At 43.1% G+C, this 25,657-nt stretch overlaps 1 protein-coding gene across 6 annotated transcripts in view; it reads left to right on the top strand.

Moving 5' to 3' along the window:
- Cdh13 (cadherin 13) overlaps positions 1 to 25,657 on the top strand; it is a 1,170,900-nt gene that overhangs the window by 747,503 nt on the left and 397,740 nt on the right. For all 6 annotated transcript variants that reach the window (XM_087208695.1, XM_087208541.1, XM_087208666.1 and 3 more), the window contains one exon: positions 18,407 to 18,551. In XM_087208695.1, coding sequence (XP_087064821.1) covers positions 18,407 to 18,551 — 145 coding nt within the window. The remainder of the gene's footprint in view (positions 1 to 18,406; positions 18,552 to 25,657) is intronic.

The following is a 25,657-nucleotide window of genomic DNA, read 5'->3' as shown; positions in this document are numbered from 1 at the left end:
TTGGGTGCATGTGTAAACACGTACATTTATATATGCAGTGCAGAAAATATCCAAGGAATGCCTAGGCACCAATGAGAGATCGGTGAGCTCTCCAGGCAGACATGTACAAAGTACCCTTCCTCTCTTGCCCCTTGGCATCTCTCACCTGACTACCACTGAGAAGATGATTTTTACTGTGATGCTCATGTTCACCTGCTACTAGGGTAACTGTTGTTCTGTTTAAAATCTCGGCATGTTTAGGCATCCAGGCTTGAAGTTTAGGATTCCCCTTGACATGGCCTCAGTTGCCCTTCCTTCCCCCCCATTTCCCCTTGCCTGGCAGAGGTAGCCTCCCAGTCCCACTGAGGCACAGAGACCCAGAAGTCACCCAAGCGGGAGTGGGAGCTGGTGCTGCAGTTTTCAGGGAGCTTGTGCCTCTTCTTCTGGCATGAGAAGCCTCGCTTGTCGCTGTTACTCCTGGGCAGGAAAAACAGAATTAACTGAGTACCAGAGAATAATAAATCACTACTTCACAATCTACTTCTTGGAGAGAGGGATATAAAATATTGAAATCATCAATATTTTTCATTTAGAACAAGAGAATAAGATTTAAATTACTAAACAAAACTGGTGAGAAAGGAATGAAGCAGGACTCATAAAACATCCTGTCATTTATGCAAAGCTGTGACAGGCAGGGAAGCAAAGACATACTCCGGATCAGGGAAGAAACTGGCAAAGAGAAGAGAGTTAAGTGTGGAATTAGGCAGGAAAGGGTACGGAAGCTTGAATGGGCTCCAAGTGATTGGTCAAGTCTGGACATCAGAGCCAAGGGAAAGATCATTGTTTCTAAGTATTTACCTACTTCTTCCAAGCCTTCAAAAGCTGGAAGTAAATGAAAGGATGGGACACACCAGCTGCAGTGGGACCAGGGATCACAGCAAGGAGGTTTTGGTTAGTTCCTGATTCCAGAGTACATGGCAGAGCACCTTGCACCTGCCTGTCCAGAGCTTCTTGTCCAAAACCCATCTGGGACCCTCAAGTCATTGCTTGAGAGTGGAAGGCTGGGGATAGAAGGAAACTGCCTTATTTAGAAGTAAGATACATAGGTCAAGACAAGGGACAGAATACACGAGACCCTATGTTCTATCTCCAGACCAGCCGCATAAATGACATCAAAAGATAGTCGGAAAATGTTTATCATTTCAAAGCATGTTTTGTGTTTTCTTGCTCATCTCAATTAAGATAAATAATTTTTTAAAATACTATTTCTATAAGAACTTTTTTCCTGGTGAAATATCCTTAAGATCATTTTTTTTCCAGATCATCAGTGCTGCAAATCAAAAGTGTAGGAAATCTGGCTGCTCTTGAGGTTCTCTTGTCATTAATTCCAGTCACAGATTAGAGGGTACAGACCAAGTGGAAGGAATGAGAATAAGAACTTATCACCGTCAGCCAAGCAATCAGCCCCAAAGTGGAGCCCATTAGATTTTTGGCTTGGTTTTTGAAAGTCAGAAGTTATTGAACTGATTTGGGGGATACAAAGGTTTAGGACTTTCCATGGAATACATCTGAGGGGGAAAAAATATCCCAAGACCATTATCTTAGTTTGAACTTGAAGTCTTTAAAAAGTGAAAAATTATGAAAGATATCTAAAGGAAACTGAAGCTATGTGACACTACCAGGTAATACTTTAAGGAGATCTGAAGGTTAATGAAACATTTCATAGAGTTCATTAACAAAGTACATGGAATACAAGTAAAAGAGATTGAAATGAAGGGACTTTGCTGATATCTCACCTTTTACTTTTGAAAACTAGCTTGTGCTCAGACTGAGTTTGCAAAACTAAGCATCAATCCCTGTGAAACAATTGCTCATTATTAATATGCTAATGTAGGTCAGGTCACCTAGAATTACCTTTCTAGGGTTGGCTTTCTCTCACACTCCTTCTCTGCAGAGTTGGACAGAAAGCTCTCGGCAATGTGTAATTTCACAGAATTGATTAGTAGCAAGCAAAGTGATCAACTTGCAAGCATGTCACACACCAGTCCTGGGTGCTAGGATTATTTAAATTGGCATTGACTCTATGTTAACAGCTACACAGTCATCTTTCTTAAATAATGTTAGGATATTGGGGAACAAGGTGGCAGGTGTGGAGGAGGACAGGGTAATACCTTTCCTCATGCATCAAGAAGGGTCCTGGCCGACACCCCATAACAAAAGACAACTGAAACGAAAGACAAATTTATTTGATCATAGTTTTATGTGACATGTGGGCCTTCAGATTGAAAAATGAAAGTCCCAGGGTGGACTATCCATTTTTATGCTTAGGTTTGATGAAACATAGACCACTGGGCAGAAACATAATTGGACAAAAGGGTCTGGTCTGCTGCTAATAGACCGACAGCAAGGGCTGTTTGTTCAGATTTACCTTGGCCTCTCCTTGCATTATTCCTTCCTTTTCGGCATAGGACAGAACCCTTTTGGAATGAGGGGTCTTAAGGCCCACAATCAAACAAGATAGAACAGAGAATTTATTTATTGCTGACTGTGACACAGAAAGGTGGGGAAGGTGGCAGTAATGTTTGTGGGCTTTATGGCTGGCTTCTATGTCCCACCTTGGAGAAGAATTTCATGGCTTGCTTGAGGGAGAAGGAAGGTCAGGGAGACAGGAGAAGCTCAGAGAGGGACTCTGTTTCTGAGGCCTGCATTTGGGTGTCATTCTCTGAGCTGCAACACAGACATTGTCTTGACCCAAACCACAGAGCACTTTCCTAGCTCTGAAATGTGCAGGAGAGTGATGGTTGGCAGGAACCCGCTGGGAGCAGCGTTATAAACCCAAATGCCCTTGCAAGTAAGTGTGGATATAAGAAAACCAAAAAACAGAGAAGTAGAAGGAAACTCTCACCCAGCCTTAGTGCTGGGGAGGCAGTGGAAGTCTTGGGGAAGGGAGGAAACAGTGCTGTCTGAGGGAGACCAACTGCCCTCCTTGTAGGTTTCTGCCATGTAGAAGTGTTCACTGATGTGTTCATTTTTTAAAAGCTTCCTCCAGCCTGTGACTCTTTGGTCATTATAACTTTGGGATTATCTCCTATTTTCTCAGTACCTGCATGTTGTAATTCATTGCTGATATCCATAACAGTGACTGGGTGGCCCTCAGGCATTAGAACAGCCCCCTGGATTTTCAGAGAAGTAATACAGTTTGTTTAGTTCAGTTGGTATTGTGTATTTATCCTTGAGTTTAATTCTCTGAAACCTGGCATCCACATGGAATGTACTGCTTTACCATGAAAGGTACTTTCACATCCGGTTATCCAACTTGGTCCACATGTAGGAGGTTGACCAGATGTTACAGAAGAGAGAATGGAAGTGGATGGTTAGACTAAGGGCCCAGGACCAGCTACAGCTATGGCAGATTTAGGGTTAGAGCCAAGGCCTCCTACTTTCATGCCCTGGGTCAAAAACAAGAAAACTTAATTAGAACATACCACTTTCTACGTGTTTAGAATAACCAAGAGTTTTACTTAGCATTGCTCCATAAGAGAAATCACTACCATCATGGCAGCCACCACAACCTCCTCTGTAGCTGGGCTGCAGACTTGATCCACATGTCCAGCCTCCTCCTGGGCTCCTCCCTGCACCCTCCACACGTGTTGCACAGTGACCTTCGGAAACCCAATTCTGAGACAGTCACTCCCCCTCCCCACTTTCTCTTTTGACCCACAGAGGTTTCATTTTTAACAGCCTTATTGAAATATAATTCACACACTACGCAATTGTGTGCAGTTCAGTGGTTTTTGATGCATTGACAGAGTTGTGCAGTTGTCACAGAGTCGATTTTAAAGAATTTTTGTTACTTAAAAAAAAATCCCTGTCTCCATTAGCAGCCACTCTTCCTTCCTCTCATCTTCCTCAACCTAAGCAACCACTACTCTGCATTTTATCTCTATATTTATGAATTTTGAACACTTCGAATAAATGGAATTGTCCATTGTGTGTACTTTGGTGACTGACTCCTGTCCCTCAGCTAACGTTCTCGAGGTCCATTCACGTTGTAGCATGTTTCCACACTTCCTTCCTCTTTATAGCCGAATGATATTCCCTTGTATGGATATATCACACTTTGTGCATCTCTTCATCCTTTGATGGACTATTTGGTGTCTGTCTACCTTTTGGTTATTATGAATAATGCAGCTCTAAAAATGCTTTGCAAGGTTTCAAGTTGATGTCCATTTTTATTTCTCTCATACCTATGTTTAGGAGTGATATGTCTAGGTCTTATGATATCATGGCTCTGTGCTTACCTAGTTGCAGAGTGTGTGAGCTGTTTTCCAAAGTGGCTCTGTGCTGGGGTTTTCATGGTATCTCACTGCCCTTAGGACGTGGCTCAGTGCTTACCACTGTCTGTGGGACCCACCTGTCCCGCCCTACTCCGCTCTTCATTCTCAGTCCATGTCGCTCTCTCCCCTTGGCTCACTCTGCTTACTCCCTCTGGTCTTTGGGCAATTTTTCAAAGGTACAGGCATTTGCAAAGCATCTTCCTTTCCTTCCCTGTGAACTTAGATCAGAGACCCCTTCATTGAACAATCCCCACCCACATTCTAAGCAGGATTTTATTATATTCTACCAGGTTTGATCATTTCTGAGATTCCTGTTTAATCCCACTAACTGGTAGCTCTAGGACAGTTTAATACATCTTTAGATTATTTTTAGTTATTATTAACTCAGAGTCTAGCACAGAACCAACGCAGTAATTGAGGACACAGTGCATACCTGTTGAGTGAGTAAATAATGATGAGATGGAGGAAGGAAGAAGGGAGGAAGGGAGAGCGAGAGAGGAAGAGAGAATGAGAATTGGGTAAGTGACCAAATTTAGAAACCTCAGGTTGTCAAATCAGGCTTGGAATCTACATCTACATTTTCTCCCTGGGTATTTTACTCCTTCTTTCCTTTCTACTCAATGATCTAGAAGAGGGGTTGGAAAAATTTTTCTATACAAGCCCAGATAATTAATATTTTATGATTTATGAGCTATCAAACTGTTGTGTAACTAATCAGTAGTGCTGTTCTAATGCAAAAGCAGCCAAGACAATAGATAAATGTGGCATACCTATATTCCAACACTTTATTTACACAAATAAGCAGCAGGCTGAATTTGGCCTGTAAGCTGTAATTTGATGCCTTCTTCTAGAGTATTTTGATATTTTACACCTTCCTGTGACTATTTTCTGTCCCCCAAATCCTATCCTATCCTCCCTCCATCCTTGTTTGCCTCAGAGACTCTTCCAAAAGTTAGCTTAACCAATACCTTATTTAGGAAACTTTCCTTGAATTTCAAAACAGAATTAAACACACTCCATATTATCGCTGGATTTTGCACATTCTTAGACCATTGCATATCTTCAGCCATGTCAAAGTAATTCCAGGAATCTGCTCATTCCCACTTGAGAATGGACTCACTTGAGGAGTAAAGCCCACGATCCTGCTTCTTTTTTAACACCATCACAACATGTATGAAATTTCCAATAAATGCAAGATAGAAAATAAGCAGAGAGATTATGTGCATCAGCTGGATTCTTTTACAACATGCACAGACAAACAAGTGATAGAATAAATAAAAGTTTTAAATTTCCTCCAAAAGAAATAATCCAAATGGAAAGCAATACCAAAAATAAGTGTTGGCTTAAACCCAGTTCCAGAGCATGGTGTCTAGCTCTCCAATCCATCTTCCCAGAAGATGAAGTTGTTAAGTCTTCTTAACTAGAATTTTCACCAGACAACAAAAACAACAAAATATACCTCTGATTTTCCTGGAAATTTCAAGTAGCAATGCCATCCCTCAACATGCACCACACCTACATTTCTTCTGTACCATAACTAATTCCTCTCTCACCCAAGACAAATCTTGAAAGAGGTAACATAAGCCACCACTGGTATTTCAAGGATTAGGGAAACAACGTTGCCCCAAGAGTAATGATTCAGGACCATGGACACTGCCACACACACTATAGAGGTGTTTGAATGAAAGTATTAGGCTGAATTATTATATGTGACCTATGATAATGATAATGTTACATGGATCAACGTAACAAAACATAGAAGAGAAGGGAGATGACAGATAAATTATAGAACAGTAGCACCTTTGCACGGTGGTGGCATGTGTACTGGGCCATTCCCTACACAGTCTAGGTGATAGGTGGAACAGAAACCCCATCTCTTTGCACGGCACAGAAGCATGCAGAATAGATGCCATGATCAATGGAACAAGTTCTGCTGACACTTCAATTCTGGGCTGGCCGAGACTCTGGAGACAGTCACGTGGCACTGTACAAGGACGTCTGGATGGGCTGTAACAAAGCAAAATGAAGGTGACTTTAACACAGTGTGGACTATCTGTGCTGCTAAGCACGGAACCTGTACACCAGCCTGGGGTAGGGGCATCTGGCAAAAGGAGAGGACATGGTATAATCTGGGTTAAAATCCAGACGACTCTAACAGTGCCTCTGATCAAGTTACAGTCATGTCTGGATGTTTAAGGCATTTTTTGTGCACAAATGAAACATCAGAGAAGAGATGCTGAGCTAGGGTTCTAAGGATTGCAAGAAGGGATTTATGTAAGAAATATGAATCTATTTTTCTAAGTTGGATTGCCTCATTTATAAAGGCAGGGACAGATGGGATCACTTGGTGAGCTAGAATTTGTAGTAAGTTCCACTTGCTTTATTTTCCTTCATGTAAATATGCTTATTAGTAATATGTGTGTCAGAATAAAATCATTTGCTATCAGTCTTTGCCAAACAATGAATAATCTCATGTAAAATATGTTTGCAAGCTTTTGACAATTGTAACAACTTCACTGAATTTGGTTTCTTCTTTTGAAGCAGGCAAAATATGCTCTTGCTGAATTCTTAATACATTGCTTCTTTTGGCTTGGTTCACCCTCAGGGAATTCTCAAAAGACAGCTGTCATTTCTTTTTTATCTTTTGATTTGTCTTCTAGGTAGCAAAGACACTTCCTGACAAACTGAGAGCCCTTAACTAATTCTTGTTCATTTGTTACCTTTATTGAAAATCTACTGAGTATGAGACACTGATTCAGGGTGCTGGGGGAACAAGACACAAGTTCTTGTCCTGAACTTCTGCTTGAGTAGGGATGGCAGAAAAATAAATGACTGGGTGGTGGACTTCTGGCCACATGACCCATAGGAGCAACCTTGGGATGGTGATTGGACTATGTGGAGGAGTGACTATTTTCACTGAAGCATTCAAGCCAAGTCTCTGTCTTGGAGGAAAGATGTAAAGGAATGAGGAAGCAAGCTAAGAAAACTCCTCAGAAAGGAAAGAATGTGGTAGGTGAGGGAACAGCATCTCCAAAGACTTTGATATGAAAATTAACTTTGCAGTCTTGAGGAGTACCAAGAAGGAGTGTGTGGCCAGATGCAGATGACTCTGAGGAGAGCCATGTGCTTAAGGATGTATCCACGGTTCATGCTAAGGTTAACGGTAAGGCCGCATTCCAACTTGGAAGAAGACTGATGCAACATGATTGGAAAGCCAAAGAATGAATGGTCCAATTTAAAATTTTAAAGATAAGTTGGAAAGCTGTGTGGAAGCAAGAGCATGAAGGAAGAGATATTTAAGGGGCAACCTTACCAATGTAGGTAAGAGATAGTGGCTTGGGCAAGAAGACAGCCAACTGAGAGAGATGGTCAGATTCAGGGGGTCATTTGAAGGTGCAGCTGACTGGATCTGCTGCTAGAGCGGATGTGTATAAAAAGAACTGGGTTATCAGGTTTTTAAATACCCTAACTATCAGCATTTACCTAGGAGCTAATTGTGATTCTTCTCTGGCAAAGATAGTGCCTTAGTTTGAAACATTTAAGGAAAGACTGGAAAAGCAAAGAGGAGAACTGAGCAGCACACTGGTGTCAATGAAAGTCAGGTGGTCCTAGTTGTGTTTTACTCATTGCCAGGAAGGTCTGATTCACAATTAGCAATTTCATCAACTCTGCCCACAAGCATTCAATCTGCCCTAGGCAGGAACAGTATCTGTTGGGTCTTAACACGTGGTTGATGATGACATAAGGCGCCCTGAGCTTCCCCATAGCAGGTTTTCCCAAGGTACAGTCTTCAAGCCGCTGCTTCAGAACTACTTGGGATGGCTTAACACAAAGATACCTAAAAGCCCCAACTGAGAACATAGTAAATCTCCGGGACTGAATCCCAGGAATCTTCATGACAGCAGCTTCCATGTGATTCCCATGGAAATTAAAGAGAGATTTTAATTGTGACTTTAAAGAAACACATAACATTTACCATCATAGTCATGTCAGTGAGTACACTGTTGTGAAGCAGATCTCCAGTGCCTTCTCATCTTGCAAATCTGAAGCTCTGTACCCACTAAACAGTAGCTCTCTTTCCCCTCCCTCTAGCCCCTGATAGCTACCAGTCTACTTTCTATTTCTATGAATCTGTGTTAGATATCTTATGTGGGTGGAATCATGCAATATCTGTCTTTTTTGTGACTGGTTTATTTCACTTAATATAATGTTCTCAAAGTCCATCTGCATTGTAACTTGTCAGAATTTCCACCTGATGGCCTCTTCAAGGCTGAATGATATTCCATTGTATGGTTAGACCACATTTTGTTTATCCATGTGTCCATTAATGGATATTTGGATTGTTTCTACCTCTTGGCTGTTGTAAGTGCTGCTATTAACATAGGAGTGCAAGTATCTATTCAACACCCTGCTTTTAATTCTTTTGGATATAGACCCAAAAACAGGATGCAAATTAAGTATGTAAAAGCATTACCTTCTGACACAAGAGATCCTTGTGGAAAGAGAAGGGTTGTGTATCTTGACTGGTGGTGTTAGAAAAGGAAACTACACCTGTGATAAAATTTCATAGAACTAAATGCATACACACAAAGTAAAACTGAGAAAATCTGAAAGCCAGGATTGCATCACTGTTGATATCCTATGATACTGCATCATAGTTTTGCACTAGGAAAAATAGGTAAAGAGTTAATGTTTTCTCCCTGTGTTTTTTCTCACATCCACATGTGAACAATCCATTATATCAAAACAAGGAGTTAAAATTTAAAAAGCCAGCATTGCCCTCACTGCCTTTGAGGTCAGACTGTGCCACTGGAAGAGCAGCCTGAGATAGAAAGGGAGGCTGGGAAAGGCTTATCAGGAAAGGTGCGGACTGCTGGGCACCCTTACAAAGGGGAAAGTGGAGCGGGCATCATGGCTCACCCAAAGTGCAAGGGGCACAGAGAGCAGAACCAGGGTGGCACAGATGGGAAATGGATGTTTGATAGGAGCCAGAAAAACAAGGTGAGCTCAGTACTCGGTCCCCAGAATGTGAGGCTGGAGTGGCCACCACCTTGCCCAGATCACACTGGTTCTGGCAACCAGGAGGAAGGAGACATCAAGGCCGGGCCAGGACCTTATCCTAACCCACTTCTCAGATGGAGGTTGGGGCAGAGTACTGTGGACCCTCAAGTTACGACTGACCTGACCTAAGAACAACTTGGGTTAATTAAATTAATGGAGTGTTCATCTGCCTCTTGTTATCTATAGCGTGTACCCAGGTAAACATCCAGATCTCAGCTGTATTGACTTACAAGCAACTTGAGTTACAACCAGCCCTCGGGAACCGATTGAGTTCCTAAGCCGAGGGTCCACTGTCCCTGGAGCCATGAGGCTAATGTTGCCACTTATTTCTAAATGAGCTTTGGATTCCTGCAGACAGGCTAGGCAACAAGTGAGTGATCTTTCTTAGGCGCTTTGTGAACTCTAAACAGGAGCACAACATTAAGTGGTATTTTTCTTGTGTTCTGCAAAACATCAAGGATACTGGTGACCACTGTTTATTTCACACCTGCTATGTGCCTGGCACTATCGCCAAGTGCTTCACAAGCCCCATTTGTTTTCTGTGAGATTCCACTCTTCCATTGTAAGGATGAGGAAATTAAGATTCTAAGAAGTTAACAGAATAGCTTAGAAATCACAGAGCTGACAAGAGACAGAATTGGGACTTGAAGTCCAGTCTCCTTGAATCTAAGGTCCACGCTTGGAATCTCAGTGAGATTAAAAGTGAAGCTTCAGAGAAAAAGTAGACATTGATAACAGTGATGGTTTGGAAAATACAATTGATGAGGTCAAACTCCATATTATAAAGTTGTGTCAAGTGCATCGAGATTCTTCTTTGATCCAAAAATCAGACACCTGTGAAGACTGGAAAAGCCAGCTACACTCTGTATTCTACTATTATACTGATGATCTCTTATACACTTAATGTTTGTTTGTTTCTCATTAATCTTCAAGGCTGAGGGATGTTAGGTGCCCTTACATTTCTCCCCATTTGTAAAAACCTGGAGTCAGTCTGTAGTCACTATCTGAATCAGTTCCAGTTTTAAAATAAATTTTATCAATTTTTTAAAGTGTGAAATTCACAAATATAAAATCAAAAAAATAGAGGTAAAGAAAAATCACTTGCAACAAAGCCACTGTTAATATTTTAGCACAGTCTTAATAGTATGGTATCTATTTTCTAAAAATTGTATTATATTGTATAGACTGTTTTAGTCAGTTTTTTTACTTCATACATAGAGTATTCATCAATCCTATGCCATTAATATGTTTTTACATTCTCTGAAGTGTTTCTGAAATGTAGCATTCTACTTCATGCACACACCATAGTTAACTTTATCTCCTGTTAGAACTTTATGGTGTTTGTAGTTTTTCCTTTTTTAAGCAATATTGAAATAAATATGCACATTGTCACATGTGTCCACAGACATTGTACCTAGGCTAAATTTCTACAATTAAAATTTTCAAGTCTTGTGCTAGACATTGATTGCATTTCAGAAAGATGTTTTAATATTATCAATAATATAATTGTTTTCTCACATAGATTAGCTTTTAAAAATTATTTTAACAATTGTATAGGCAAAAAGTCTCATTTTAACTTTATAATTTTTTGCTTTTTGTTTTCTTTTTATATTTATTTTTAACCAGCTTTTTTACAATCAAGATAAGCTTATGTTTTATATGATACAAATATTTTTCTGTTTTCTGTTTACTTTATCATATTTTAGTCATAAAAATACTTGAATTTAATTAGTATAATCTATCATTAAGATAAGTTATGCCTTTAATTCTGGCTCAAGAAAGGCTTTCCTCACTCTGTTACACAAATATTCAATGGCTTTTTTTTCTCTTAATACCTTAATCTATCTGGGATTCATTAGTTGCTACTTAAAATTTTTATATTATCGACCTTAAGTTTTTTGAAGAACATCATGTTTAATAAAATACATTTTAAAGTGTATCTAACAAAAGGACTTAAATATGTCAACTAAAAAAGAAAAGTATTGTGTTCACTTCTATTCTTCTGAATCTCATTTTGGAAGAGGGAAAAGGGCAAGTGAAAATAAAATACTAAGCATTCTCCTATGGCTTTGTTTTAAAAAATATTCTATTTTCTGTCTTTGAACAAAAATCTCCTTAACCTTTGTACATCTCCTTAATGGATCTGGCATAATTCCATAATCTATAATTTATATAAATTCTACTCAGGCCAATTAAAATTTTCAGCCTCTGTCCCCTCTTGAGGCAGAGGGTATTTGCTAGGACTTCACCCAAGCTGTTTAAATGAAATTATTTTGAATATCTGCATAGATTTTTTTCCACATAATTAAAGTTACTTCAGAGAAGTTAAATAGAAACATGCTCTCAAAGATCATGTGGTTATGAGCATGCATACACATAAGGAAAAAATACTTTCTTTTTATTTGGTGAAAAAAAAGATACTTTAAAAGTAAAATTTCACATTGACAAAACGTAGTAGCTCTAAGCAGAGCAAACTTTTCAGAAAAATGTAGTAATTGTACCAAGATCTGTAATAGCCTGACAAGTGTGAAACTGTATCCTCCGTTGGATGATTTTTAGAGGAAGCTCTGTCACATCCAGTCCATCAAGGGTGGGCTTGTTATCACTCCATAAATGAAGGTGGAGAAATGTTTCTGGAGGCTAAAAATGTCTTCCCCGGACACCATCCAGGAGTTGCTCCACAATGACATTCAACCTAGAAAAGTAAATCAAGCTAAGAAAAACAACTTAAAATAGAAGCTGTTGGTGTCAAAGAGAAAACTGGATTGTTGTAATAGAAAAGTGATTTCCAGGTGATAGTGGCTGACACATAAGAATTGAATTGAGGGTACTGCGTCCACATTTGCAAATATCAAAATGAAGACCTGTGGGAGATGAGTGATTCTCCCATGAGGGCCCTGTGGGATGACTGAGCACCTCTCTCAGGCTGTGGCTCCTCCATTTCCCCAGAAAATGCCCAAAGTGCTGGTCCTTTGGCAGCCATGGGGATCTTGACCTGGGCTGTGACCCTGGCTGGTGGTGGCAATGCCCAGCAGATACATGGCAAGGGCACCACGGCCTCCTCTAGCCTGACACACCTTGTTTAGAATTCCCTACTGCTCAGGAACTGTGCTACACGGCTGTTTATCTTTCTGTTACATTAACGGTGAAACAGAAAGAGGTATTCTAATCGCCATTTGTTGCACACACACACTGAGTCCTGGAGAAATGGTTACATAACAGGATAAGATGACCATGCCACCCTGTTTACCTAGGATGGTTTGGGTTTTCACCTGTTCATTTGGTGCAATTGTTAGTAGTATCTACTTTCATTCTAAAAGTGTTCTGATTTGAACAATAAGTTATGTAGCCAGTGTATTAATTTCCTATTGCTGCAATAATAAATTACCACATAGTGACCCAGAACAACACAAATTTGTTATCTTACAGTTCTGTGGGTTTGGAATCTGACACTGAACTAAAATTAGTTAATCTCTAGAGGCTCTAAGGGAGAATCCCTTTCCTAGTCCTCTCCAGCTGCTGGAGGCTGCCCATATTCCTCAGCTCATGCTCCCTCCCTCCATGTTCAAAGCCAGCAATGGTAGATAAATCCCATCATCCTGATCTTCCCTTTTCCTTCCAGGGCTGTACTGGGCCTACCCAGATAATCCAGTCTAATCTCTCTACCTGAAGGTCAGCCAGTCTGCAACCTTAATCCCACTTTACCATGTATCCTAACATATCCACAAGTTCCAAGAATTCAGACGTAAAAATATTGGTGATGGAGGGGTAGGGACATTCTTCTGCCTACCACAACTTTTCTTTAGGTAATGGGGTTGAACTGTGACCACAGGCTGCTTCTGATCCAAGGCTAATTCAGTAATCACTGCAGATGCCCTTGCTGAAGGGGCTTTGTTCCATCTTTGTGAAATACTGAGAACTGGAGAGCATGTGAGAATAGCTGACAAAACTTGATAAAAATATCTATCAGTACTTTCTTTTTCAAGGCACAGATTAATTAAATCCCACAGAAAAGTGCTCCTGCCCTTAAGTTGTTTACAGTCCAATGAGCAATGAGTACATCCTCATCTAAGTGCAGAATACATCACCTCCTAATTAGTAAATTGGTAACTTTTTAATATATTAGGACTCATAAAATAATAATTTGTCACATTTATAAAATGAGTTAGAATGAGTTTTATCATTTTCATGCTTATCAGAGTAAACATTATATGCATGGTGGACAATAGCATTTTTTAACATCTATCAATCTCAAACTTTAGAGATCATCCATTATAAATAGTCTAGCATACTTATAAGAAAATCTCTAGGAGCTTATTTCCATGGAAACTTCACAGATTGTTTTCTTATTTAAGCTGCAAACGTCTTGCAGGTTTTCAGAGCTACTTCGAAAGTGCCTTTCAGGAAGACCATGTCAACTTGTAATGCCACCATAGTGACCCCGGAGTGGTGGCTCAGCACCTCATGGTCAACAGTCTCAGCTTTCCTTTGTCTGTGTGAAAACACTTGCATCCTTGTTTACATATTGTATCTCTAAGTTTGGAGGTAAACACAAACACACGCACACACTTCCTTCATCTACACTTATACTCTAGATGTGCATTGTTAGGCTGTGCATATCCCTAATTCTCCACAGTGAACCTCCAAGGTCATTTTAAATTTCTAGAATTATAGATATGCTCTATTACAGAAGATATTTGTAATAAAATAAATGTGCTTGTGATTTATAAACTTATTCAAGCCGAAGTTCCTAAAGAGGAAGTCCAGAGATGGTATAAATGGCAGCATCCAGGTTGGAAAAATGTTTAATGGCCCTGAGGAGATAACTTAGATGTATGGCACTCATCTGGGTGGCAGACATCTTCATCTTCTCAAGAGAAAGTAAACCTCATTGGTTAGAGCTGCAGCTGATACATGTTCTTCATGTCATGTGCTCTGCACACTGGAGCTAAAAAGGGTGTGTGTGCGTACATGTGCTGCTCACAAGCAGATGTGCAACTACATCACCTCAAAATGGCAGTTTGTGGTGGGCATTTGGATGTGTGTTTTTCTTCATTTGAATATTTTCCCAAAGCAGAAGCATCAGGGTTGAGACAGGTCATTGCAGTGTTCCCTAAATTGTTTTTCTTCTCAGTGACTCTCAACTCCATGGACTGTGGGCCATGCTTTGTCTCTTAATTCCATTGATCCAGGCTCCTCATTGATTACTTGGGTCACCCTGCGATACACAGAATACTGGCTTTAAGAGCCTGCTTCTCCCTTTAGCCTTCACTCAAAAAGCCTTGCAGCGCATTTTATTTTCCATCATGTCATCCCTTTGGGCAAGATCACAGTGTCAGATTTGCTGAAGTAAATTGCATTTTTCATGATGGGAGATGAGAAGATGAGCCAGACACAGAATGAGATGTTAATAGTTTGTTGTGAAGCTGAGGGCCAGCGTGCATGTACATGCGTTGTAATTTGGTTCATTGTCTTCTCGTGTTTTTTTAACAAGGGATTCTTGTTAACACATGGTGTGTACAGCCAATCTCTGCTATTATGGTGCCTTAATTGGTGTGAAGAGTCATCAGTTCGTGTTAAGTGACTTGACCGTTTGCAAGTCTGGTGCAAACTCCTCCCCACACATCCCCCCGGGGTGGAAGGAGAGCCGAGGACCCCAAGTGCTGGGCGGGGTGTTCAAGAGGACTCCCTATGTCTAGAGAGGGCCCTCTTCTCCACTGCACACAGGACTCAGAAGACAGGACCCATGCTTGGTGCCCACCACCGCAGCCCCTGAAGAGGACCACTGTGTTCACATGGCATCTCAATGTCTCTACTCATAGATAAAATATTTTTGCCCTAAAGAGATTGGGGTGATTTGCATTTGTCAATTCCACCCTACACCATACATTCACTGGTCATTTGAGAGTTACACTTACAAGGACAACTTTGCTTTGCTTTGCTGAAAGCCTGTCTTTCCAGAAGACAGCACAGAGCTGGACCACTGCTGCAATGTTTCCAGCCCCCAGCCTATGGCAAGGAGCTGCTTGTACACAGAGGCTCATTGTGTGTGTTAATGTGTGTTTTCATGTGTACTAATAAAATACATAAGCGCATCATACTCCTAAACTCAGGGATAACCATGCCTCAGATGAGGCCAGGTTTAAAAACAGCAGTTGATGGAAAGCAAAACTATTAAGTAAATGATAAAGTTAGTAAGGAAAACAAAACCACATCTGTAAGGGCAGCCCATTAAAAAAAAAAAAACACTTAGCAAACAATGAGGCAAATGTGAATTTGGAGTTGGAGCTAAATTTAGATTTCCCCTGGTCACAAAGTAGCTTTGTAACTGTGGGGTTTGCCACAATGAACAGTTCTCCTCGTGGTTCTGAGCCAAATGAAACAAGGCCTAAAGAGCCTGGACATGTATTAAACAGCAAGTAAATGTCGATTCCCTTCTTTTGAAAAGCAAGCCATCTACTGCTGAGGTGCTTGCTGGTCAATTAAGACTGCATGAAAAGTCAACTGGCCGGGCCCCATGGGGTGACATGGACTCTCAGCCCCTTGAGCCAGGGAAAGAAAGCACAGATGGCCAAGGCTGAAGCCAGAGCTGCAGCCCAGTCTCTTATAGAGGCATCTCCTCTTCAGAAGAGGACTCTGCAGCCAGCTTCACATAGGTGCCCATCGTGTGTCGGGCGCTGGGACCAGGGACTCGCCCACATGCAGGAATACCCCCCACAGCCTGCCCTGTGAACTGAATGCTCACACAGATGTGAGAGTAGTTCCACATTATGGAAAGTGAGGCAGAGGAAGGGCACTGTGCCATGTGGGTCCCCACTGTGGGAGACCAGGCACCCCCAGCCCTATCTGGCCTGCAGGGTGAGGGACCTGCTCTGGGAGGGGCCGTGATGAGTCGCAGGCCCTGAAGGGATGGGTGTCATTGGATAGATGTCACCGGACCTCTCCTTTGCTACATTCCCGTGGCGGGTCACTTGTCAGTGAGTGGGCAATTCTCTTCTACTTCCACTCAGTTTGAAGCATCTCAGGACATGATCAGATCCAGTATGCTCGAAGAGACCCTCATGCACAGTGGGCGATTAGAAGTAGTTGGAAAAGTTGATATCCACGGGAAAGCTGTTCTGCTGATCACTAATCCGGGATGCTGTCCCTAGCTCTCCAGGGGCCTGGACACCGTCTCCAATCCTATGTGCCAGGCAGCATTGGATGCTTCTGCCTGAAGTGTCAACGGCAAAGTCTGGAACACACAACACACAGGCCAGCCAGATGTGCCATGGGTCGGTTTGGGCTACTGCCTCCAAATAGATCATCAGACACAACAACTATGCACCATTTTTCCTGCTATCCTTGATGGAGCATCGCCCGTTCTAGCCCTCCATGCCATTTTGCATATCACAGCTCACTGTTCCCATGCAGGCCAACCTCTGGGACAAGAACTCCAGTCTGAGTTGGGGTCTAGCCAAGGCAGGTGGGACTGCCCGCTCCCATTTCTTGGAGCCATTATTTCCGTCTCTGCCGAGGCTGCCTGTCTGTTCTCACGTGTACTAAAATATTCTAAGTAGAGCAACAAGATTTAACAATTGTTTTATCTAAGCCTAACCTGTAGTCTAAAACTCTGTTGCACAAACATGAATTCAACTCATCCCCTCCCACTGGGTATTTCTGTGGCTGCCAGTGCGATTTCATGAGTCATAATATCAGTGCAGCAAATATCTTAATCTGTGTAACACAACTTATCTCAAATAGGAGCAAGAGGGGGATTGAGATGGAGCAAATCATATGAGACGTTCCTGGTTTTTGTTGCTACTTTCTAAGAGAGTTACAGTATCACCAGGTGAGGCAGAACTATACTAAAGTGCATCCAGGGTTTCTCTTTCATTTTCCTAATTCAGGCTAATTTTGACAATAATATTGATAATAGTGAAAGCAATGATAAGAGCATATTGCTATAGAGTAAGTGTTTTAGAAATAGTATGTCTGGTGATTAATAATGGGAACTCTGATGGCAGACTTCCCAAGCTCACTTCTGGACTCCACCAATTTAATTTTATTTTCTTCCACTCCCTTTTCTGTCAAATGGCCTATAGGGTTACTGTGATGTTCAAGTGAGAGAATATAGCTGATTACCTAAGAAAGCACTGGCTAATCATTGGTTATTATTATCCCCAACACATGATGTTTTACTGACCCCATTTTACCGATGAGGAAGCTGAGCAGTTCTCTCCCCTAAGGTCATATAGCTCGTGACCAAATCCAGATGCCCTTTCCCTAGGATTACACCTGCAGATGCCCTTGCTGACAGAAACACTGCCACACCCTTTGCCTTTTCCTCTGAGAAGTGCTACTGTACTGCTGAGTAACATGAAGACTGAATGAAGCACAGAGAAAGAAGACACAGAGGACCTGTATGTCACTGCAAATGCCAAGCCTAACTGCTTTGATTCTAAGTCAAACAATAAAGCTGTTTCTTATGCTGCCTTCTTCATTGAGATCTGAAAGCAGTTCGCCATAGAAGAGTTTTCTAAAAATGAGAAGTCCTCCAATTTATAAAAGGCCTAGTGGGCAAGAATCCCAAGGTTTTACACAAACCCCCTGCAAGTACTTACAGACCTGAATTTCTCCTAAGTATCACCATAAACACTTTCTGTTATCTCTTAATGTGCTCAGTTCACAACTGCTTAGTTGATTATTTTTATTAGCATAACATTCCTTTTAAGGATAATGATGTTGGAAAAACAGAAACAGTGTAAGCATATTTTCTCAGCTATGGCTGATTACAAGGTTCTTTTTAACTTTCTTTGCAAATTTGATGAATTAATTGTAAATTTCCCAAGGGGGAATCTACCATGAACTTGATCTTCGCTTTTTATTCTGGAATACTTAGCTCCATTGAGACCATTGAGACCATTGTTTGAATATCACCCAGGGCTCATAAAATTGCTGATACCACCTACTTTCTCTAGGGAACCTGATTTCAGTTTTCATAATCGAACTAACGCCTTTTTTCTTCCCCAATCTCTTTGCTCAAATAGCTATTTGTGGAGACCACTGATGTCAATGGCAAAACTCTTGAGGGACCAGTGCCTCTGGATGTCATCGTGATTGATCAGAATGACAACAGGCCCATCTTTCGGGAAGGCCCCTACGTCGGCCATGTCATGGAAGGGTCCCCTACAGGTATGTCAAACTGACTTGCCATTGGCTGATGGCTCGGAGATGGTACGCTATGATCTCGGGCGACTTCAGACTCTGTTTAATTACTGTTCCAACTCCTTGGCATGCATCCACATTAACGTGTCATTTCCCTGGATTGAGGCAAGGCCTGGAGAGATGAAGCACAGAGCAAGTGGGGTTGGTGCAAGTTACAAAAATATCTTCCTTGTCTCTGAGGGTGATCGTCCATGATGACCACGGTCCAAGTCTCTGACGGCGGCTGGTGGGGGCACGGTGTAAATATCTAGCTTGCCCTTGTAGCTGAACTTTATGCTACAGTGGAGCTTTGATGAGAACTAAAATCTTCACTATATATTCCTTTTCATAACTGCCTTTTAATAAGAACATTTTGGTGAAACAGGAGTTTTTTCCCTTTCCTTAGAAGTTATGCATGGAGAAACCTTTTGTCTTCAGTCAAAGGGCCAAAGGCAGGACATTTTATCTCTCTCTGGAAATGCATGTACCTGCTGTTATGGAAATCACTCAAGGGTACTGTGGAGCTCACTGCTATCTTTTTCTTGTGTTTAACCTATCAGGGAAGGTTTTAGAATTTAGAGTTTCCTTTTTAGATCCGGAACATACTAATTAAAGCATTTCAGGGCCAGCAGAAGTTACTCCTGGGTACAAGGCTGGAGAAAGTGAAGAACAAAGGAGAAAAATCCCTATTAGACTGGACTTTGATTTTAAGCTGTAAAATACTTTTGAATGAAAAAGTGCTCTTATAAAAGTATCAGTGTTTCCAAGTCTAAGATTATGTCCAAACAATAAGTAAAATAGTCATTCAGTGGCCAGAATGGAGTGGGAAATCTGAGACTGCTTCACCTATTTCTTCCCCCTTGGCTGAATTGATGGGATATATCAATGGCTTGTAGATACAGACAGCTGGGAGTGCTGTCATGGTAACCTTCCCAGGCTACCAGGTGAATACTCATATGCAAGATGCTGGGCCTCTGTGCACTTCATCAAAATCCCCAAGAGTGGGAGCCCCCCTCTGCCTTTGCAGCTTTGAATATACTCAGTACAAATGAAGGTGAATCTGCTGTGTGTGCGGGAGTGTGTCTGGGGGAGAAGAGGAGGTGGAGCGGTGTAGACAGGCCTGCAGCAGTGGCAGAAGTTCGGAGGGCGAGTCCGACCTCCTCAGGGCAGACCAGCCAGGTGGCACCTTTCAGCGGGCTGCTTTGGGAGAAAGGGTGTTTCTGGGGAGAAAGATCCTAGAGTCTGGGTTCGATGTCTACAGAACTCTGCTCAAACAAGCTGATGTGCAGAACAAGTTAGGAGACCTGATAGGGGAAAGCTATTAAAGAGGCCAGAGTGCGAGAAGAAAGGAAAGATTCTCGGTTCCCATCTGTGGCCCCCAGAGCCTGTACACCAGGGACTGGAATGTAGATAGTGGGAAAAGTGTTCTAAATGTAAATGGAAGTGGTTTCATTTGGGACACTGTAGCATTCCTGTGTCTTTGTGTTTTATGTGCGAATGTGATTAGACGATGTCCAATTTGCCTTCCACTGTGTCCTTCTTCAAGTTTAGTTCCAACTTTATTGCTTTATGTACATGTCATATTTTCTAAGAAAAATAGAATCCTTTATGCATGTTGAATTTCTTAAAGCACAAAGCTATTCAGTTAGGGTAGATGCAACTCCAGGAACACATAAACCACCGTGAACTTCTGTTTATGATTGGTATTATCCCATAAACATACATAATGTCTTGCATGTCAGTATGGAATAGCTGCCTCTGGCAACACAGTATTTGAACTGATTCATTGTTTTCTTTTTCAGCACCTTCTGAGTTTAACTGTAGAGCAGGCATTGAAATGGAATCAGTCAGATTTGGGGTCAATAATGTAGAAATTTTGCAAAACAGAGTTCTTAAAACTACGAAAATTACTTAGCTCTTGTAGGAGAGCTACAGGGAAGACAGCCCCAGTAGCATCTACGAGGACAGGAGAACTCTGGGAAAGGTGGTGTTACCCACTCTCCTGCCCACACTCCAGCCAAACCATTTGCAAGTTATACCAATAAGACCCCAGCCAGATATAGAAGTCGTACCTCTCCAGTTTCCATAATGTCCAGCTCACTTGTGGCTCTTCTGATCCTGTATGTGCTAAGTACTGCACAGTACCCATATTACAGAAAAGTACACTGACCTTGGAAAGAATTGTATGCCTTTTCCCAGTTCACAAGAGCTGAGGACAGCGTTCGGTTTTCAGCCTGTACTGCTACCTTTATTCGTGAGCTCCTCCATCTGCCCCCACACTCCATGATGGAAACAGCCCCAGACCATCCTGGCAGGATAAGAGCTAAACCTCACGAGGGCCAGGGGCTCTTACACACTGCGTCTTCTCCTCCACTAACTACCTCTTACCCCAAGAGGTGGCGCCACTAGCCCCATCTTACAGGCGAGAAAACTGAAGCTCAAAGAGGGTTGGAAGCTTGCCTAAGCTACTCAGCTGGTGGAAGGGACAGAATCTGTGTCCATGCATCCGGCTTTGAGGCACGGGCTGCTGCTCATGTACCAGGTTGGCAGTGGTCACCATCTTCCAAAAGGTCAGGTGGGAAATCTGGAGCATGGCTACTCACTTAGCCAATAGGGGGCTGCCACCTCTGCTTCCATTCTGTGGTCAGATTCTGGCTGGATCTGCACTGGCATCTGCTCAAAGATGAGTCCACATCTGCACACAGCAGACCCCATCTGTTCTCAGACCTTGTGTGAGGCTGAGACCTCCCAAGAGCAGCCTGGGCCGCAGGTCTCTTCTGTGCAGCATTTGCATGGTGATCTCTTTGCAGGTCCAGCAAAGAATATTTGTGCGAGAGCATTTGTGCAGTTCTATCAGATGAACTGACTTCACTCCTGATGGAAGAGGAGCAGCTCTCCTGATTAATAGCCAGGCTCAGTGCATCCTGTAATATAAAGCAAGCTGAGAGGGTACAACACCGAGGTCCTTGTCGTCACCTGTGTCACTTCTTCTGAGCCCACATAACCAGGACCAAGCGAATGGGGTGTGGCCTGTGAAGCCTCATGAAGCCTCATGCTCAGAAGCACCCCCTGCTTGTGTTAGCATTCTGTCATTGCCGTCTTGAAACTTTTAATAATTGTTGCATGAGGGGCCCAGCGTTTTCATTTTCCACTGGGCCCCACAGATTGTGTAGCTGTTCCTGCCCGTGCACTGGGGCCTAGTGCCAGGTAGTGTGGGACGTAACCCACCTGAGAGGCTCTGTGAGCGGACTAAATGACATAGCATGCTCCCCCCGCTTTCTTAGAACATAATAAATGTTGAAGAGATGCCAGTGTAGTGTTACTACTGCAATTACTTTTATCATTCTGGCAGTGTATCCTTTAGCTAAGGTAAAGCACAGGGACACACAGTGTGAAGGAGACTCCATCTCCCAACAAACCAAGCATCATTTCCATGTCCTCATGTACCTGAACGCCTTCAGCACCAATCCATCACAGAGGAAGGTCACCCTTATTTATCTGTGTGTGCAGACAGGACACCATTCCCAGCTGCTCAGCACTAAACTCCAGGGTACTGTTTGGAGAAATCACTCCTGGATGAAGGCAGAGTGACAGAAAATAATGATCTTTGAACTTTGCACATCACGAGCTGTTCCTTTCGTAGAGACACAAGGCACTGATTCATGGGGCCCAGGCTCCGGCTGTTCCATGGCCAGCCAGATCTTTGTGGGAGTCTGCTGTTTTCTGAATGCCCAACACATGTCAAGACATCATGAGCACAGGGCAGAGGGCTGGGGTCCTTGAGACTCCAGTCTCAGGGCTCCGTGGTCCTCGCCACCAGCCTCTGGTGGTCTGGGTACCTTTGTGAAGGGCCAAGCACAAGGAATGGACAGCATGCACGTAGGGCTGCCTCGGCGCAGACCCTAAGAGGAGGACAGAGTGTGTGTTTGACCTCAGAGCTGCAGGGGTTTCACAGAGTTGAGAAGGTCCCTCCTTGTCCTCTGGTTAGTAAAGTCCAGGATGCTTGCCCTCCCTCTCGGCCCTCTTCCTCACCGTTTCTTTCCCACCAGTGTTTTGACTGAGTGGGACCCCTCTGTGCCACTGTTCTGGGCTCCCAGGTCACGGCAGTGACCACACAAACACGCTGTTCCCTTGGCATTCATGGCCACACAGTGAAATGACAGGGAGTCAATCAGAGCCAGGAGGGTGGCAGGTGCTGCCACTCTGCCAGGTGGGATGCTTATCTCAGGAGGGGCAGGATCTGGTCCCACAGGGAGAACAGCTCTCTGAAGAGGGGATGTGAGGACAGGAAGGGCTTTTTGTCATTGATTTTTCCTCCAGGATCACCTGAGTTCCTCAAGACACAATTGCTTCAATTTTTAAACAAGTCTGACCAGACCAGACATGAAGGAAAATAACCGATCAAGTGGCCTTTGGGACAACGGCCATCCTGAGAGCTCACGTGGCTTGGCAGTTACTATTTCTCAAAAGGCTTGAGCTAAATAAAGATAGCTGTGGTATTTGATCATTGATATTTGGCACCTGGCTCCATGTGAAGCCTTCAGTTATTGGGATGGCCTGGTAGTAAAGTCCCTTTTATGGCCACCTCTTTTTTGTTGCCATGACTGTAATGTGGCTCTTTGGCCCACCTGCTGTTAGGTTTTTCCTCACTGATATTTTCAGGACTTGAAGTCGTAATCTCTGGTGTTCTCAGCTGTCCCAGCTAATCACACGGGCTTCTGGAGTATTGGGCATGTGATCATGTTGCTTATTTGCTTTCATAAGTAAGAAGTTAAAAATAAAAGAATTGAACTTTTTTTCAGTGTTTTTAAGGGAAAGGAAGTGCAGTTCTGCCAAGTCTCACCATCCAGAGATGGCCAGGTTCCCTTTGGGGGATGGGTTTGGGCTCCTCCACGCATCTCTGAGCAGAGTTTCAGGTACAGGGATTCATGGAGGCAGAACTCTGCTTGTTTGTCTGAGTCACTTCCTTCACTCCCCAGGGCCCTGGGGATACTTCTGTGAATCAGCGAACATTCAGCTGCACCTCTGCTGCAAGCAGCTAGAGCCTGGATCTGCCATCAGCGAGTGACCCCATCCCCTATTGATCCGATCTGCTTTCACTTCTCTGCACTTGTTTATAGCTAGTTCTGCCAGGGAGTGCTCAACCCTTCCAACTTTGGTGACAATTTATTGAGGATAAATTCATACGAAAAAGGACCGTGGGGCAGGGGATGTGCTTTATTATGTTTTGATCCATATTTGAATGATACTTGTAGTCAAAGGATTTTATTCCACATCTCAGCTGAGTTCAGGGATGAAGGTACAATGCTCCTTACACATGAACTACTGATGGGTTTTGCTTATGTGATTCTCTACATTATACCCAATAGCTACGACTCTTTGTAGTCATGTTGTTAGGTATATCTGTATATAATGGGTCCTCCTCACCATACAACACACCCTGGACCCTGTGGTCAAGGAAGAGGACCCCAGTGGTTCCTGGGGGCCCCTTTCCTCATCACTGCTGGAACCTTAGCTGAGGAGCGTAGCCCAGAAAGGGTGTAGTTAATGTCCTCAGAGCCTCTGGCATTGGACTGGGCAGGACCTGAGCTATGGCGCATATTCTTCCAGCACAAGTGGTTATCAATGAAGTGATACAAAAGAGTTGCATAATCCAATCAGAGACAACTTTCCAAAGGGAAAATTCCAGAAATGAGTATTGTGGAATGGGGCATCTATTGCCAGCTATTAAATCTACCTGGCCATTTGAGAGACTGAAACTCTGAGAAGTTGCTCCTAACTATGTCAGAGTCCTTGGTGACATGTCACACAGGCTTCAAACCAGACACTCAGTTTACCTGTCCCAGCTGCCAGGAACCTCCCTCCCCTGTACTCGATGGTCCCCAGAGCATATCTTGGGATACACTGCTGGGTCACCGGAAGCTTCAAGATAACAGAGGGTCTAGTGAGGCAGGGGAGAATGCCCGTAGAAGGGTACCCAACCAGGATAATTCAGTCTCTGGTCTTTAATGTGGATGACTTCAAAACCAGCTCTTTTCATTCTTATTCATAGCTCTGTTTCCCCTAAAGTTCACATGGGCATCCGTGGAACCAGAGATAGCTGGAACGCGGACAGAACATTGCTTCCTGAATCCCTCTTCTCTCCAGCCAGGAGATCTTTGTTCCTGGGCCAGCCTGTGCACCTGTCCCTCCCCCGCCAGTCCCTACCCCTGCCTCCCAGGGCAGACCTTTGTACTCCAGCTGAGCTGGAGAGAGAGGTTCAGCTCTCGGACTCATGCAGCTTGCCTCCTTGTCGAGGAGCCAAAGCTTCGGCAGGCCAGCCTATAACACAGACTCTAGATGGAAACTCTCATTCCATCACTCTTTATTTGGGAGAGGAAAGGATTGATGATGTCAAACATTTGAAATTAAAACTAAAACTTAATGAGAGTAATTAAAATAAATGGTAATGTAAGGTGGCAAAAGGGTAAAGAGCTTCGGTATCTTGAGAAACTTAGTGTTCATTCTATACCCTTTAGAAAGAACAAATCCCACAGGAATTTCTAGCCGAGGTGGAAATATGGTGGCCACAGCATAGATGGCACAGGTCCTGGAGGTGTGGGGCTCAGAGCACGCTGACCACTGCCAGGACCATCCCTGCCTGTGGCCTGTGTCCACTCTGCACAGTTCAGGGAAGTTAATGTAGGAGCTGAGGAAAGCAGAGTGGCAGATCCACAGCGGATTAAACAGTTACAGCTTCAGGGAAGGCCACATTTTAAATCAGTCCCTCACAACCACTCCATTCGGCAAATTCATTCAGCAGGTTTATGCAGGGCGGCTGCCTGGGGCCAGGTAATATCCCAGTGCCAGGGACAGAGAGGTGCCCAAAGAGCCAGACGCCCCTAAATGTCTGAAGACATTTCACTGGAAGGAGAAAGATAATTAACAAAAATTACTTGACCCCTGTGGGTAACACCGTGATATGAGAGAATGACAGTGAGGTCAAGGAAGGTGTCTCTAAGGACCGGGTGGCGTTTACACTGAGCCCAGTGCAGGCAGGAGCCCACCAGGCCAAGGTGTGGAAGGAGGGCATTCCAGGCAGAGGGACCGAAAAG

This window comes from Heterocephalus glaber, unplaced genomic scaffold (genome assembly GCF_053883595.1).
Source record: "Heterocephalus glaber isolate CG9 unplaced genomic scaffold, H.glaber_assembly_v1.0 deba00000071, whole genome shotgun sequence".
Lineage (NCBI taxonomy): Eukaryota > Metazoa > Chordata > Mammalia > Rodentia > Bathyergidae > Heterocephalus > Heterocephalus glaber.
The sequence above is the reverse complement of the archived record's forward strand: the minus strand, read 5'-3'. Positions and strand labels throughout refer to the sequence as shown.